At 43.1% G+C, this 18,652-nt stretch overlaps 1 protein-coding gene across 1 annotated transcript in view; it reads left to right on the top strand.

Annotated features, from left to right (window-relative positions):
- Positions 1–18,652, top strand: part of LOC135557993 (synaptotagmin-7-like) — a 139,293-nt gene that overhangs the window by 71,216 nt on the left and 49,425 nt on the right. Inside the window, exons 3-4 of the mRNA XM_064991757.1 lie at positions 9,207–9,292; positions 12,274–12,408. Coding sequence (XP_064847829.1) covers positions 9,207–9,292; positions 12,274–12,408 — 221 coding nt within the window. The remainder of the gene's footprint in view (positions 1–9,206; positions 9,293–12,273; positions 12,409–18,652) is intronic.

Raw genomic sequence — 18,652 nt, 5'->3', positions numbered from 1 at the left:
AGCTGCCTTTTGGCAAACTCTAAGCGGGCTGTCACGTGCCTTTTATTGAGGAGTGGCTTCCGTCTGGCCACTCTACCATAAATGCCTGATTAGTGGAGTGCTGCAGAGATGGCTCATGAATTACTTGTTGCTGTCACGTTCTGTTCCATAATTCAACAAGTATGTCAATAGCAGGATACCCTTAGATTAAAAATCAACACGCTTGGCTCCAGATTAAACCTACAGTTGAAGTTGGAAGTTTACATACACCGTAGCCAAATACATTTAAACTCAGTTTTTCACAATTCCTGACATTTAATCCTAGTAAAAATTCCCTGTTTTGGGTCAGTTAGGATCACCACCTTATTTTAAGAATGTGAAATGGGGGGATCACGTGACCCTTGAACGAGATGGCCGCATGAACTAAGAGCTCCGCACAAGTTGTTTCCAATTCCTAAACTTACCTCCACTTCAAGTTTAAACTCCTTTAGCTTTAGTCATAAAGTCATGGCGGCTACAAAAGACTCGAGCATTAGCGATGGAAAAAGCCTCCAAGAAGCAGCTAGCTTCAGAAAAATCTAGCACCATTAGCCAGGATGCAAGAGGACCCATTCCCCCCCGAAGCCCAACGAATGCCAACCCCACACTCTGTCGAAGACGTCCTTTCTGAGTTGAGATCCCAATGTACAGAACTCAACATTAAATTAGATGCCATTAACTCTCAGCTCAGTGTGATAGGGGGCAAGGTGACAATCCTGGAAAATGCTTTGCCTGACATCAACAACAAGATGGATGCGCCTGGACGAGGCAGAGGGGCGAATCCTATCCATGGAAAACTTATTGACAGACGCCATGGAAACAATAGCATATGCTAAAAAGAAAATAGAGCATCTGGAAGAGAAAAAAGAGGACCTGGAAAACAGGGGGCGAAGGGAAAAAAAATCTATTAAATCTGGGCGAAAAATAAGAGGGCAACATGCCACTGATCCGCTACCTGCAAGACAAACTTCTCGAGTGGCTCCACCTGTCCACCGACAGGCCCATAGAACTCAAGAGAGCTCGCCGAGTACTGAGGCCCCCACCAGCAGCCAGACAACCACCGCGCCCAATCACCATACGTTTCCTGAGATTCACCGACAAGGAACGAGTCCTACAGGCGGCGAAAATGAACACCATTACAGTGGGAAACGCCAAACTCACTTTACACCAGGACCTGTCAGCTGGAATACGCCGAAAGCGCAGAGAGTTTGACGAGAGTTTGAACTCGGCTGGGGTGTTCAGAGATTATTATTTTATATATACCATCTATTTTCCTTTTATGTGAATGCAACTGTAACTATTATCCACCTTTGCCCAGAGATGACTTGCACTAAAGTTTGATTACTGTTCGATGACTAGCACCTTAAATCTACTGACATGGAACTACCATGGTCTAGGTCATGCAATAAAATGGAAAAAGATACTATGTGCTCTAGAAAAGGAAAACATTGCGCTATTACAAGAGACACACCTCTGTGATGCTGAACATGCCAAACTCTGCAGAGCTTGGGTGGGACAGGTGTATTTCTCATCTTTCAAATCAAACAGTAGAGGCACAGCGATACTTATCCATACAAATGTTCCATTCATAATTGACAAAAACATATCTGATCCGGAGGGGAGATTTATTTTGATAACTGGGTCACTGTATGGACAACCAATTACTATCTTAAACATATACGCCCCTAACACAGATACTCCTGCTTTCATGTCAAAAATGATAACCCTGTTCAATGAGCATTGTGTTTCCTTTGGCGTGGTGGCCGGAGATTTTAATTGTACCCTTAACCCAACCCTAGACAAATCATCTCAAGTCCCCACCACAAATCCTAGATCTGCAAAGATGTTGAACTCTCTTACTAAATAGATGGGACTGATAGATATCTGGAGAGAGACTAATAGCTCATCTATGCTCATCTATACATACTACTCTAATGTCCATAACACCTACTATCGTATAGATTACATTTTTATCCCAAAGAGTTTCGTAAATTCAGCCACGTGTACAATCGGACCCATAGCACTTTCAGATCACGCCTTTGTCCACCTCCGCTTTGACCTCTGCAAAAACATCCCGAGGTTAAAGAGCTGGAAATTCAACACCTCCATGTTATCAAACAAAGTGTTCCATACATTGGTAACTACATGGATAGACAACTACACACAAGACAACAAAGATTCTCATGTTTCTCCGGCCACAATGTGGGATGCTGCCAAAGCCACACTAAGAGGTCATCTAATTGCATATGCTTCCTCTAAGAAAAAGCAATGGAAGCACACAGGCTAGATCTTGAGAGGGAGCTAGAATGCTGTGAAAGAGTACACAAACAATCCCCAGACAGCACCTCCTGGAGTCAATTTAAAGCAGCCAAAACCAAACTGAATTTTGACTATACTTGGAAGATAAAAAAATATATGTTTTCTTTACTAAACAGAAATACCATGAGTATAGCAATAGGCCGAGTAGATTGCTTGCTTACCAATTTAAAAAAACATGGCTTTTCATGATTTTTACTGTAAACTAATATACCTCTGAGAGAAAACACACGGAGGCAGAACTCCACTCCTTCCTAGAGGTAAACTTGCTACATAAACTATCAGATACCGACCAAGAAGATCTCAACTCCCCCTTTACTCCTGAGGAGATCCTGGAGGCAATTACCTCCATGCCACCTAACAAGTCCACAGGCCGAGATGGATTCCCCAGAGAGTTCTACAAAGCTTTTTGGCCCCAGCTTAGCCCTATTTTCATGCCAATGCTGGATGATTTTTGCAAAAACGGAGTTCTCCCAGACTCAATGCACACAGTTCGCATTACAGTGTTGCTCAAAAAAGGCCCATAAGCTTGTCGGATTTCGACTACAAAATAATTACCAAATTGCTCGCCAAAAGACTAAACACTTTTCTTCCCAAAATAATAAAAGCTAACCAAACTGGATTTATTAGAGACAGATACTCTTCTGATAACATTCGCCGTCTTTTTGATATTATTGAACAAGTAAACACAGAAGACCCCTGTCCTGCTGGCTTCACTGGATGCTGAGAAGGCGTTCGACAGGATGGAGTGGAGCTTTCTGTTCTCAGTCTTAGAAAAGTTCAATATGGGCCCAAACTTTATTAAATGGATCAAATCACTATACTCTCATCCAAATGCCATGATGACTACTAACGGACTGAATTCTGACAGATTCCCTTTGGGACGGGGCACAAGACAAGGGTGCTCGCTGTCCCCCCTGCTCTAATTGTTTGGGGCGGAGCCGCTGGCAGAGTTGATAAGGAGCAATCCAAGTATTACGGGTGTTTCTGCAGGCGGCCTACAGCACAAGATTTCGCTTTACACAGATGATGTCTTGCTCTACATATCCAACCCAGAGAAATCCCTCCCAATTTAGACACAATTGCTCAGTATGGCAAATTTTCAGGTTATAAGATCAATTTGAACAAATCCACTGTATGCCCTCTCAATCTTACACTCACCAGCTCTATGAAAACACTATGTCCATTCCTATGGAAGACACAGATCTGAATAGCCTTTTCAAGGAAAACTATCTTCCACTCCTGGATCGAATCAAGAACGATCTCCAAACCTGGATCTCCCTCCCAATTAGCTTAGTAAGAAGAATTAATGTCATCTGTATGAACATCCTCCCTAGATTGAACTATTTACTTCAGATGCTCCCATGCTATCACCCAGTTTCCTTTTTCAAAACAACTAACCAAACCATCACCAAATGTATATGGGGCAATCAAAAACCTAGGATCAAGTTCTCCACTCTATCGAAACCTCAATCTAAGGGTGGTCTTGCCCTTCCCTCCCTCTGCCCAAATCCGCAACATGCTAACATGGATCACAAACAGACGAGTCAACGTGGATTTAGATAAAAGCCCAATCCTGTGGTTTATTGCCACTAAGCTCAATTATATTCATCAATAACTTTAGTTAAGTGGGCAACATAGCCAAAACCTTTGTGATTTACAGCATCCTACTAGCGTGGAGGGACTGTAAGAAATACCTGGGCATTTCCTCCCAAATATGTTCACACTTGCCCATAGTAGGCAACCCAGACTTGCCAAAAGTCCTGAAGGATGCCAACTTTAATCTTTTGCATACTCTAGGAATCAGGACCATTTCAGACCTATTTCATCAGAAACCACTTCACTGAAATCCTTTCAAGAGCTCTGCAGTGAATTCAATGTGCCAAATAAATTTTTAAATAACTTCAAATTAGACATGTCATTTCCTCATTTACTTCCAAAAGCAGGTTTAGAACTCAGTTGAATGAAGTTGAAACCCTTCTTGTCACAGTACAATCCATTAAAGGCTAAATATCTTATATCTATAGACTCCTTTCTGAGAAAGGAGGCTCCTCCTTTACTCCTTTGAAAATAATCTGGGAAAAGGACCTTGGTCTGACTGTCAGTGATGAGTTATGGGCGGAGGTTTGCGACAGGGTATACTGCTCCTCTACTAATGTAAAAATGAAAGAATCTAATTACATATTTTTGTACACATTTTATTACACTCCTTTGAGACTCCATAGAATGAAAATTGACACGTCTCTTAACTGTAAAAGATGTACCTTTGAAAGTTTAACCTATATGCATGTATTTTGGAACTGTAGAGAGATTGCCAGATTTAGGCAATCTATACATACTGCTGCACAGAAAATACTAGATGTACCATTTGAAATGACCCCGTGTATCTATCTTCCTAATGCCCAGCAGGACTTTGTTCTTGATCTTGCCAGCGAAGGCTAGAAATAGCTAATAAGAACCTTGATAGTGCTGCTGCAATAACTATATATTATTATTATTTTTATTTTTTATTACTATTATTATTATTATTTTTAAATATATTTTTTTACTTTTTTTATTCATATATTTTTTACATATGTCACATCTGTGAATGCGGAATGTGTTTTGTTGGTTGTGTCATGCCCTGGTCTTAGTATTTTGTGTTTTCTTTATTATTTTGGTCAGGCCAGGGTGTGACATGGGTTATTTATGTGGTGTGTTTTTGTCTTGGGGTTTTGTAGGTTATGTGATTGTGGTATAGTAGAGTTGTCTAGGTAAGTCTCTGGTTGCCTAGAGTGGTTCTCAGTCAGAGGCCGGTGATTATCGTTGTCTCTGATTGGGAACCATATTTAGGCAGCCATATTCTTTGAGTGTTTCGTGGGTTATTGTTCCTGTCTCTGTGTTTGTTTGCACCAGATAAGGCTGTTTCGGTTTTTCACGTTACGTTTATTGTTTTTGCATTGTTCATCATTATCTTTATTAAAGATGTATGAAGATAACCACGCTGCGTTTTGGTCTGATCCCTGCTACTCCTCCTCTTCAGAGGAAGAGGAAGAAGAAAATCTTAACAGTTTGATTGAAAAACAAGAAAACTTAATAAAACTTTAAATTGAAAAAAAAGAATGTGAAATGTCAGAATAATAGTAGAGAGAATGATTTCTTTCATCGCATTCCCAGTAGGTCAGAAGTTTACATAAACTCAATTAGTATTTGGTAGCATTGCCTTTAAATTGTTTAACTTGGATCAAATGTTTTGGGTAGCCTTCCACAAGCTTCCCACAATAAGTTAAGTGATTTTTTTCCCATTCCTCCTGACAGAGCTGGTGTAACTGAGTCAGGTTTGTAGGCCTCCTTGCTCGCACACACTTTTTCAGGTCTGCCCACACATTTTCTATAGGATTGAGGTCAGGGCTTTGTGATGGCCACTCCAATACCTTGACTTTATTGTCCTTAAGCCGTTTTGCTACAATGTTGGAAGTATGCTTGGGGTCATTGTTCATTTGGAAGACCCATTTGCGACAAAGCTTTAACTTCCTGACTGATGTCTTGAGATGTTGCTTCAATGTATCCACATCATTTTCCCACCTTATGATGCCATCTATTTTGTGAAATGCATCAGTCCTTCCTGCAGCAAAGCACCCCCACAACATGATGCTGCCACCCCCGTGCTTCAAGGTTAGGATGGTGTTCTTTGGCTTCCAAGCCTCCCCCTATTTCCTCCAAACATAACGATGGTTATTATGGGCAAACAGTTCTATTTTTGTTTCATCAGATCAGAGGATATTTTTCCAAAATGTACGATCTTTGTCCCCATGTACAGTTCCAAACCGTAGTCTGGCTTTTTTATGGTGGTTTTTGAGCAGTGGCTTCTTCCTTGCTGAGCGGCCTTTCAGGTTATGTCGATATAGGATTTGTTTTACTGTGGATATAGATACTTTGTACCTGTTTTCTCCAGCATCTTCACAAGGTCCTTTGCTGTTGTCCTGGGATTGATTTGCACTTTTTGCACCAAAGTACGTTCATCTCTCGGAGACAGAACGCGTCTCTTTCCTGAGCGGTATGACGACTGCGTGGTCCCAAGGTGTTTATACTTGCGTACTATTGTTTGTACATATGAACATACCTTCAGGTGTTTGGAAATTGCTCCCAAGGATGAACTAGACTTGATAGGCCTTGATGTACGTCCACAGGTACACCTCCAATTGACTCCAATTATGTAAATTAGCCTTTTCAGAAGCTTCTAAAGCCATGACATAATTTTCTGGAATTTTCAAAGCTGTTTAAAGGCACAGTCAACTTAGTGAATGTAAACTTCTGACCCACTGGAATTGTGATAAAGTGAATTATAAGTTAAATAATCTGTCTGTAAACAATTGTTGGAAAAATTACTTGTGTCATGCACAAAGTAGATGTCCTAACCGACTTGCCAAAGCTATAGTTTGTTAACAAGAAATTTGTGGAGTGGTTGAAAAATAATTTTTAATGACTCCAGCCTAAGTGTATGTAAACTTCCGACTTCAACTGTAACTACACATAAACTCAGCAAAAAAAGAAACGTCCGTTCTTCAGGACTAAAAATCCAAATAACTTCACAAATCTTCATTGTAAAGGGTTTAAACACTGTTTCCCATGCTTGTTCAATGAACCATAAACAATTAATGAACATGCATCGGTGGAACGGTCATTAAGTCACTAACAGCTTACAGACAGTAGGCAATTAAGGTCACAGTTATGAAAACTTAGGACACTAAACAGGCCTTTCTACTGACTCTGAAAAACACCAAAAGAAAGATGCCCAGGGTCCCTACTCATCTGCGTGAACGTGCCTTAGGCATGCTGCAAGGAGGCATGAGGACTGCAGATGTGGCCAGTGCAATTAATTGCAATGTCTGTACTGTGAGACGCCTCAGACAGCGCTACAGGGAGACAGGACAGACAGCTGATCGTTCTCGCAGTGGCAGACCACGTGTAACAACACCTGCACAGGATCGGTACATCCGAACATCACACCTGCGGGACAGGTACAGGATGGCAACAACAACTGCCCGAGTTACACCAGGAACGCACAATCCCTCCATCAGTGCTCAAACTGTCCGCAATAGGCTGAGAGAGGCTGGACTGAGGGCTTGTAGGCCTGTTGTAAGGCAGGTCCTCACCAAACATCACCGGCAACAACATTGCCTATGGGCACAAACCCACCGTCGCTGGACCAGACAGGACTGGCAAAAAGTGCTCTTCACTGACGAGTCTCGGTTTTGTCTCACCAGGGGTGATGGTCAGATTCGTGTTTATAGTCGCAGGAATGAGCATTACACTGAGGTATGTACTCTGGAGCGGGATCGATTTGGAGATTGAGGGTCCATCATGGTCTGGGGCGGTGTGTCACAGCATCATCAGACTGAGATTGTTGTCATTGCAGGCAATCTCAACGCTGTGCGTTACAGGGAAGACATCCTCCTCCCTCATGTGGTACCCTTCCTGCAGGCTCATCCTGACTTGACCCTACGGTATGACAATGCCAACAGCCATACTGCTCGTTCTGTGCATGATTTCCTGCAAGACAGGAATGTCAGTGTTCTGCCATGGCCAGCAAAGAGCCCGGATCTCAATCCCATTGAGCACGTCTAGGATCTGTTTGATCGGAGGGTGAGAGCTAGGGCTAGGGCCATTCCCCCCAGGAATATCCGGGAACTTGCAGGTGCATTGGTTGAAGAGTGGGGTAACATCTCACAGCAAGAACCGGCAAATATGGTCCAGTCCATGAGGAGGAGATGCACTGCAGTACTTTTTGCAGCTGGTGGCCACACCAGATACTGACTGTTACCCCCCCCCATTGTTCAGGGACACATTATTCCATTTCTGTTAGTCACATGTCTGTGGAATTTCTTCAGTCTATGTCTAAGTTGTTGAATCTTGTTTATGTTCATACAAATATTTACACATGTTAAGTTTGTTGAAAATACACTCAGTTGACAGGGAGAGGACGTTTACTTTACATTGTTTGCGACATCAGACATAATATCACTATAATCAGAGTGTTCATTTTATGAAGTTGCTTTTATTTTATTTGTAAACATTTCACTTCCACAAAATATGAACACCCATCAAAATTGAGGTCTCTTTCTTCTCTTGTGATGTAAGTGTCTAGACGATGCGTTAAATCCCCGACTAAGCAAGCGTTCTTTTAGATGCAATGGATCGACTGTGTATTCCATTGAGCCCATTTCTGTGGTGTGTTTGACAGGTCATTACAAACATTTCCACGGTTGTGACATTAATGGGAAAAAAATAACAGGCACTAGCAAGAGTATGAAAGAGTCACATGAGTAAAATGAAAGTAATCAATCCAGCTAAATTTAAGTGACAAGTGGATTTTTCACCCCTCAAACACAGGAAATGGATCCTCAGGTGGGCGGAGCATGCACATGTGCTGGCTCGCATCCAAAGTGTTGCCTGGAATCATTTAGCATATTTTTGGCACCTTTTTGGCACCTGATGGCATGCTAAAGGCTCTGTAATGAAGGCTCCACTGGTAAAGTGATTTCAGATGTAAACAGCTATCAAGACAGCTCACAGAAAGACACAAGGCAATGGACACGAAGGAAATTATTTATCTCCTCTGTCTCTCTCTCTCTGTCTATCTCTCTCTGCCTCTCTTTGCCTCTCTCTCTGTCTCTCTGCCTCTCTCTCTCTCTGTCTCTCTCTCTCTCTCTCTCTCTCTCTCTCTCTCTCTCTCTCTCTCTCTCTCTCTCTCTCTCTCTCTCTCTCTGTGTCTCTCTCTCTCTCTCTCTCTATCTCTCCCTGTCTCTCTCTCTGTCTCTCTCTGTCTCTCTCTCTCTCTGTCTTGTTCTCTCCCTCTCTCTCTCTCCCTCTCTCTCTCTCTCTCTCTCCAGGGGAAGAGGAACAAGCCTGGGGTGGAGGCAGCCAGCACCCCAGATTCAGTTCAGATTCGTGGCCGAGGGGAAAACAAAGCCATCAAGTAGGTGTTGGGTGGTTGTGGGGGGGGGGGGGGGTTCACTACAGCACAGCTAACTGGGACTGTCAAGAGGATGAGAGGCAAATACCTGGGTGTGCTCAAATAAAAGGCAACAACACTGAAACCCGCTGAGATATGGAGGGTGAAGGAACATATTTAGCAATGAAAAGGGGAGTTGTGGTTGTTAAATAAGCGTATCTTGACAACTCCTTTACAGTCCTTCCTGTGAAGACAAGAAGCATAAATTATAGCATACTTCATTTGACAGGCTTCAGATAAAGAGAATGTTAAAGTCCAGTAAAATGAGGAACTACATGATGTGTCCCTGAACACTCAATGGGACGGTAATAATGTCTTACTGACAAAGGAAAGGGGGGACCTAGTCAGTTGTCCAACTGAATGTATTCTACTGAAATGTGTCTTCCACATTAAACCCACCCCTGATAAGCCACTAGTTTACTGTCCAACAGCAGTGTTACTTTATTTTACAGCCTGAAGGTTATTACCTTGGCTGAGTTTCAGTTGAAATTTAAACTTGAAACCTAAAACCAATGTTCAACTTGGATTGCACTAAGGTACCCTTTATCTCAATGCCTTGTAAAGTAAAATAGTCAGAATCACTTAAACGTGCACTATACCTAATATTATGCGTATCATAGTACATTAATAACAGTAGCCCAATCCCAATAAAAAAAATAGTATTTGATGTCCAACGTTACCAGCAGCAATGTCTTGATATGTTCTACTGTATGACTGTTTGTTGTTAACATTCCTGCTTCATGGTTGCAGCTGCGCAGCCCAAGACCTGACGGACGGTGGTCTCTGTCTCCAGCTAACCCAGCAGTCCTCTCCCTCCTCTGTCACCATACCACCTGTTCTCCCATTCCCCCTTTCATCACTCTCCTCCCTGTTTCATTTCTCCCTTCTCTCTTTCTGTCTCTCTCTCTTTTTCCAAGATATGTTTTATCTGTGTAACCAACCTTTGCTGTTTCACTTTGACTTATAACATACTGTATATTACTCTGTGATTGATGTTGAATACATTTTTTACTCTTTCACTGTTATCTAATCCCTTGTACAGAGGAAGGTATAATCTATTCATTTGTCCATGAGTCTGGATGCTGTATCAGCTCACAGAATAGACCATATGCATTTCCCAAACTCTATCCCCTTTAGACCTATACAATTTTTACCTTCCTTAATTCACTTGTTTTCCTACTTTCTTTTCAAAGACATAAATGTTTTCCTCTGAAACTATATTATGAACATTAACATGGAATTACTTTTATAAATGCAGTACCAGGGCCAGATTACCGAACAGGCACACAGGGCATGTGCCCCTAGGCCCTCGACCTCCAGGGGGCCCCCAACCCAATTTGTTTTTGTTAAATTGGGGGGGAGATAGCATACGATAGCAGAATGTGTGGAATTGCAGGAAATTTGCTTCAAAACTGCAACATTTTCTCTCAGCCTCATGGCAAAACATATAGAATAGCAGGAAATTAGCTTGAAAAATTGTGAATGCACGGGATCTGAAGACGCCGCAAAAATGTATCTTGTTTTTCCAACAAATTTTATCATGTCATTGCTTCATCATGTTTTAATACAAAAAGTAAAAGAGTACTTATTGTTGCCAGACGCAACTTCCAATACAATGATTTAGGTGGAGGATCCCTCAGGGAGAGTACAATCAATTTTGTTAAGCTGACCTTTATTAAGCTGTTTAATAAAACAAGTAATACTATTCTGTTGGTGTATGCACCAAACACTTACGATAACTCATTTCATGACCAATTCTGTACTCTGACACTAGATTTAGCTGACTTCTGACCAGTTATTGGTGGCGATTTTAATGCAGTTTGAGAGTACAGGCTAGACAGATCTGGGCAGACAGGGGGGAGACCAGCATCTGACCTCTGTGGCACTGCGGAAATGGGCAAATGAGGTGACAGTTGACAATTTAATGTCGAATTATGAATCCCTCCTATGGAAATTTTACATTTTTCTCTCGTGGACTTTATATTCACTTCAAAGGACCTGTACAACAAAGTTCTTGATATAGATGTATTAGCCATGGCCCTCGCCGACCATCGAGCCATTCTTAGCAGACCCGCTATCAGAAATTGCACTTTTAATTTACAGGGCAAATCCTTCTTCTTTTATTTGCAACTTCACTCTGCCATGCGAGCATATGATGTCCCCTGGGGCGAAACACTACCAACTAACCCCCTCCGCAGCATTTTTGAAAACTGGCCTAAACCCAGGGGACTGTTTTTTGATCTATACTTGCATTTCTTAAAAGCATTTTAGAAGCCCCTGCCAACCGACCTACAATAGAAGAGACGTCTTACCTTCAATCACTGAAATGAACTGGTCTGTAATTCTCTCTTCTAGAAATCCTAAATATCAAAATATCCATTTTAATTTTGTCCGCAGATCTTATCTTACACAGACTATTCCAAATTAATATTCATCCAACCCCGAAATGCTCTCTATGCCTTCAAGGTGCTCCTGGTACCTATGGGTCGGTGCAACTGTCCTGTGGTGGGAGGTGTGGGTGGGTACAGTGATCCTGTGGGAGAAGGTAAAGGTTTTCCCTCTGCACCATGGAAAAATGTGTTGAAATATAGTAAGTTAGCTGATTTAAGAAATGGGGGCCCCCGGAGGTCGGTGCCCCAAGGCCCTACCCCTATTGTGGTAGTCCGGCCCTGTACAGGACCCCCTACCCCTAATGTATTTTCCATTTATTTTCTACAAATATTAGAGGTGTATCTCTATTGCCTGGATTGACATTTCTCTCATTCATCTATTAAACTAAGGTTGTTTCCCTATCCTGTCTCTCTCCAAGAAACATCCTTCACTTTGCTCCACTGTGATTGGCTCTGCTGCTCTGACCTATCTTTCTTACTATCCCTGAAACTCCTCCCTCCTACTCAACTGTGATTGGCTGTACTGCTCTTACCTGTCTCTCTCTCTGGCTGCAGTGATCTAGACAGGGACTTTTGGAATAACAATGACAGCAGCAACGTGCAGCAGAGATGGAGCTCCTACCCGCCCAAGGAGTTCCTCTTAAACATGTCCCCCTATGCCCCGTATGGAGACCCTCGCCTCACGCCCAAGTGAGTCTCGGTCGCGGCTGGTAAGGGACCCCTCTCTCTGTGCAGGGCTGTAATGAAGCGGGGGAGCCAAGCCTCTCACAATGAGTTCTGTGCCTCCGTACCCCCAACCCTCCACAACACCCTCAGTCTGACTCAGTCTGACCCTCAACACCCTCAGTCTGAAACAGACAAACATTGCAGACAAAATATGCATCCAAAGACACAGTACATTGTCTACATAGGAACATGCCACCCTAGTCCACTTGCATGCATTTCTCTCTGCCGGACATACACGTAAGAGCTACATGATGCACAAAGTATGTGCTTTATACTTTACACAAGTAGCTCATTTGCCAAACAGTAGCTCTGAACCCAAGGCATAACCTAATGCATATGTCCCGGTAAAGGTCATTGCTAAGGTCAAATGTAATAGCCTAAGGGGGCCACATGGCATTATTAAGTGATGTTATCCACGTAACATGCCCATCGTACATAAAGTATCTTCTGTCTTGGGAGAGTTCTGTTGATTGGCATTAGTAATTCCTTTTCCTGCAGCCAACAGGGTCTGAAAGGTAAAGCTATTTAGTATGCATTGTTGGCCATGCAGAACTAGATTGAGTTGTACAGGGCTGCCACTAGGATGTTTCTACTTGCCTCACCTTAGAGGTGACTGACATCAGTATAGGGATGGCCAGGCGTGAGGTCAGCCTTGTCTCCCTCCAGCCCTCTGATCTTCATCTCGGGTGCGTCACAAATTTGACCCTATTCCCTCTGGTTAAAAGTAATGCACTACATAGGGAATAGGGAGCCATTTGGGATGCAGCCTTAGATTGAATCAAGAAGGGGGTTGTCTCTAGTGGTGTTACCAAGACCGATCAAATTTTAATTGGATGGAGACACTAATAGATGCAGATCATGTCTGAAGCTGCCCCCCACTATGAACACTATTAACACACTATTCTTTATACTAGCCTTTCCCACCCGGACACATTAATATGTAACACAAATCTTTAAAATACACACAATATAGACATACAGAAACTTAACATACTGAAACTTAGCATACTGAAACTTAACATGAAGAAACATTTACCTATATACCAACATTTACCTATATACCAACCAACCAAACAACATTTGAAATGCCCCCTATTCCCTACAGCCCTGCCAGCCTCACTAACCCTTAACCTCTAAACCTTCACCTCCAGCCCATGGAGTGCTACCATGGAGACGGACAACCCTCAGACCATCTGAGCAGAAACCCTTTATAGATCCCACTCACACAGCCCAATCAATACCCACCTTTCCACTGAAACTCACCAACCATCCCCTAATCTTAAAGGTATTAACCGTAAACCCATTGCCCTCAGTTTAAACCGTCCAATCAGCTCTGTCATCGAGGGTTGACCGTTGTTTTGGGCTTTTGCTCCTAGTTTTTGCTGTTGTTGTTTTTCTGTCACATTCTATAGGAGTCCTGTGTCGTTCCCTAATCACCTCTCCTCACTCTCGTTGTGCCTCGTGGTTTTGTGCCACCACCACCACCACCTCCACCAACAGGTGCTATAAGGCTGCCTCTCCTTAGTCAGACCACCTGAGCCCTCTGGACACACCAGTTACACTATAGCTGTACAGCACAGTACATTAATCACTAAAGGCTCTAATGTCATTGATGTTTTTCCTGCATGGAGAAAGTCGTTTTTAATTTAATTTTATAGCTTACCAGAGAAAAGATAAAGAGAGAGTTTATTCTCAATGGGTGTATTGTCTTTAGAGTTCATGGGCTGTGATACAGTGAACCTGCTAAGATCCATTGATCCCTTTTTGAGATCCCGTCAAATGTTTGCCCTTTTCGCCGTCATGTTACGAGGTCTTGAGCAAAGGATGGGAAGCCCTGTGCATAAGCTACATATCACTTACCTTAAATCTCCCTAAAGGGTCAACTCCATCCCTACCCCTACCCCATGCTCACTGTAGAACTGTTGCAGGCTGGACGCACATATCCTCTGTCTAAAGTGATATCCCTCTCGGCCAGAAGCTGTGTTCTCTGACTGTGTCTGTGTGTCTCCACTGAGTGTAGTGACACTGTAGTGAAACTGTGTCTGGTCTGTCTGCTGTTGTCTCTGTGACGTTGTCTAGGTTACGGCTGCTTGTGCTGCTCTGGGTTACGCGGGAGAGGAATGAAGTGTGTACTCAACAGATTCACTGTGCTGATTAACTGCTATACACTACAATGTCTTACTAGAGACTTTCGAGCCACTCACTCCAACAATGTCATTACACACACCATAATCTTTCAATCAAGCCTATCTGTTTCATTTAACGTTGTAGTTCCTACTGTACATAACAAAGTAGATCAACTGTTTCTTTTAAAATATAAAGAGGCCATAGATAACTTACATAATTCAATGATCATGACTCCCTCGGTTTTATTGCAAACACCATGAAGTCCTTGATAGAATAATCCATTTGGTCATGTATATTTAATGTGCAGTATAAAGTACTGCTGCAGAATGGCCAGTCAGTCTAACTGACAGGTACACAAAACACAGCCAGCATCTGTCTGTCTCAGTCCCACTGCACCCAAACACACACCACTCTGTCACTCTTCCCATCTGGTTCAGACAGACAGACGGACGGACGGACGGACGGACGGACGAACAGGCAGGCAGGCAGGCAGACAGATATACACAGTGAATCTCAGCCCATCTCCCTCCTGCTAACCCAGCAGCAGCCCAGCCTACTGACTTGCTGGCTGGCTGCTACTCCTCTGTATTGGAAACCTGTATTGGAAACCTGTAGCTGGATTGGTAACACCACTTCCTAATGCTATTCTGCTGTGTTGTTCACTTTCCGGGTTGTTCTTCCTCACTGATTCTACTGTTATGATCCACCTCTCTCTCTTTCTCTGTCTCTCTCTCTCCTCAATCTGTCTCTCTCTCCTTTATGTCTGTGTCCGTCTGTCTATCTGGTGCCCCCTGTCTCTCAGTGGGGTGGAGAAGGGGGATAGGGGCGGGGCTGGGTGTGGGAGCGGGGCAGGTCCCAGTCGCAGTGACAGCGTGAGAAGCATAGTGACGGGGCTGGGCCCTGGCAGCAAGGCTGGGCGCTGGCAGACGGTCCAGAGCCACATGCACGCCGGAGGCCTGAGGCCCAGAAAGTGAGTGACATGTGTGACATGGGTTGGCTGGGCATGAGGTCACGCATGGGGGTTATTGCTGAGCAGCGCAGGGGCATGGAATGGATGGTTTGGGGGACTACAGTCAGAAGCAGCAAGGCTTATATGTGATATATGCTGCATTCGGAAGTGCAGAGATTTATGAAAGGAAAATGGATGGAAAGAGGGAAGAAACTATTGAGTGCTTGTACTGACATTTGATGCATGGGAACATGTTGTCATGGTAAGGCTCTGTTGACTAAAGAGAACATCCTCTCTCACAAACAAATACAAAAAGTTACGCAACGTCTGCCACTGCTTCATCACTGTATTGGACCACAAAATATCTACTTTTTGATTTGGAATCTTATAGCAGGGCCGTTCTTAAGACGCCTGAAACCCCCCTCTTAGAAAAAAGCTGCTATCTAGAACCTAAAACAGTTCTTTTGCTGACCCCATAATGCAAACCCTTTGAAGCACCATTTTGGTTCCAGGTAGAACCCTTTTGGGTTCCATATACAGTAGAACCTTTTCCGTAGAGTGTTCTACATGGAACTCTAAATCGCTCTACCTGGAACCAAAAAGGTTTCTACTTGGAACTAATTGGGTTTTTCCTCACTGAAGGAAGCAGAACCCAATGGGGAAAACCAAATAACCCTTTTTTCTAAGAGTGCATAACCATTTTAACACGTTCAGTCAAAATCTAATTCCCTCTTTACCTGCCTTCTTCAGTCCTCTACTTTTTACCTCCCCCCTCCTCCTAATCAAATCTAACTTTTTCCCCATTTCTGGTCTGTAATTGGTTTCTAATTTAAGGTAGCCATGTGTGTCTATGTTTTTGCTATAAGATATGTCTCACTCTCCCCTCTCTCTACCTCTGCCCCTCCTCAAGGCTCTTTAATTACAAATCACAAGGTTTTTAGTCAGTTTAATTGACTTTCTGGGTAGGAGATATCGAAGAAGCCCTCAAGTCAGCAGGGGGAGGATACAGGCAGCAGATAGAAGGGCTTATGGCCTTCCTGGCAATTTGAATGACAGGGTAGGTAAGTAATTTACTATACACGCAGATAGACAAATTAAATATCTATTTGCAGTTGAATCTATTCAACCTTGGACAAAAGAGATATTGAAATAGTAGAGAAATGTACAGTGAAAGAATTAGGTGTTGAGCTTGCTACGGTATCTGGATAGGAGCTGTAAAAAGCCGAAGCCAATTTTATGTCACAGGAGAAATGTATTTCTGTGTGAATTGGACTCCCAGAAGTCTGGCTGGCCCTATGCCACGTATTCCATCCAGATTTATTGATGAATCATTCTGTCAGTTATGACAAAAATAATTGTTGGACTGTAAAATGTAGCGCATACTGCAGCTGATGTGGTGCATACTGCAGCTGATGTGGCGCATACTGCAGCTGATGTGGCGCATACTGCAGCTGATGTGGAGCATACTTCAGCTGATGTGGCGCATACTGCAGCTGATGTGGCGCATACTGCAGCTGATGTGGAGCATACTGCAGCTGATGTGGCGCATACTGCAGCTGATGTGGCACATACTGCAGCTGATGTGGCGCATACTGCAGCTGATGTGGCGCATACTGCAGCTGATGTGGCGCATACTGCAGCTGATGTGGCGCATACTGCAGCTGATGTGGAGCATACTGCAGCTGATGTGGCGCATACTGCAGCTGATGTGGCGCATACTGCAGCTGATGTGGCGCATACTGCAGCTGATGTGGCGCATACTGCAGCTGATGTGGCGCATACTGCAGCTGATGTGGAGCATGCTGCAGCTGATGTGGAGCATACTGCAGCTGATGTGGAGCATGCTGCAGCTGATGTGGAGCATGCTGCAGCTGATGTGGCGCATACTGCAGCTTGACACTGAATGTGTCATTGTTGGAGGTGCAGAGAGGAATTATTTTATTGAAAGACTTTTATATGATGTTGCTATCTATGACCTGCTGCTTTCATAGATACATTTCTATCTCTGAGTCATATGTATTCTTTATATTGTTATATTTTTCTTTTGTCACTGATAGCTTGGAAGCCTATCTTTCATACCTAATTAATCCATCCATATTATTTCTTCCTTACCTCATTCTTTAGATTCTTTATGCCATATAAAAGGTCCAATGATAATACTTTGGATGAGATGAGTGAGAGGAAGGATTTAGGCAGTGGTGATACAGGTGAACAGAGAGAGTGGGAAAGCATGATACTGATGAACTTCAATCAAACCAACCTAATGTCTTATATTATATGCAGTTGAAGTCAGAAGTTTACATACACCTTAGCCAAATACATTTAAACTCTGTTTTTCACAATTCCTGACATTTAATCCTAGTAAAAATTCCCTGTTTTAGGCCAGTTAGGATTACCACTTTATTTTAAGAATGTGAAATGTCAGAATAATAGTAGAGAGAATGATTTATTTCAGCTTTTATTTATTTCATCACATTGCCAGTGGGTCAAAAGTTTACATACACTCAATTAGTATTTGGTAGCATTATCTTTAAATTGTTTAACTTGGGTCAAACGTTTCAGGTAGCCTTCCACAATTTTGCCACAACTTTGGAAGGATGCTTGGGGTCATTGTGTCACGACTCCCACTGAAGGTGGCTCCCCTGCCTGTTCGGGCGGTGCTCTGCGGTCGTCGTCGCCGGTCTACCACCGATTCCTTTTTCCTTTTCATTTTGTTTTGTCTTATTGGTTGCACCTGTTCCCTGTTTCGTTTCTTGATTTATGTCTATTTAAGCCTGTTAGGTCTGCCTAGGTTTGTGCGGGATTGTTACTCTGTTGGTTGTGGATGTGATTTTCGTGTTTGTTTTCTCCTGACTGTTTGGTCCTGTGTTTGGGCTGGTCTGTTTTATGCGCCCTGTATTTTGGCGTGACCGTTTTGTGCCGGAGAATAAATTACGATTTACCGAACCCTCTGCGCCTGACTCCAACCCACCACTCCTAGTAAACTCTGACACATTGTCCATTTGGAAGACCCATTTGTGACCAAGCTTTAACTTCCTGACTGATGTCTTGAGATGTTGCTTCAATATATCCACATCATTTTCTTCCTTATGATGCCACCTATTTTGTGAAGTGCACCAGTCCCTCCTGCAG

This window comes from Oncorhynchus masou, chromosome 2 (genome assembly GCF_036934945.1).
Source record: "Oncorhynchus masou masou isolate Uvic2021 chromosome 2, UVic_Omas_1.1, whole genome shotgun sequence".
NCBI lineage: Eukaryota > Metazoa > Chordata > Actinopteri > Salmoniformes > Salmonidae > Oncorhynchus > Oncorhynchus masou.
This window is presented reverse-complemented; position numbering and strand designations above follow the sequence as displayed.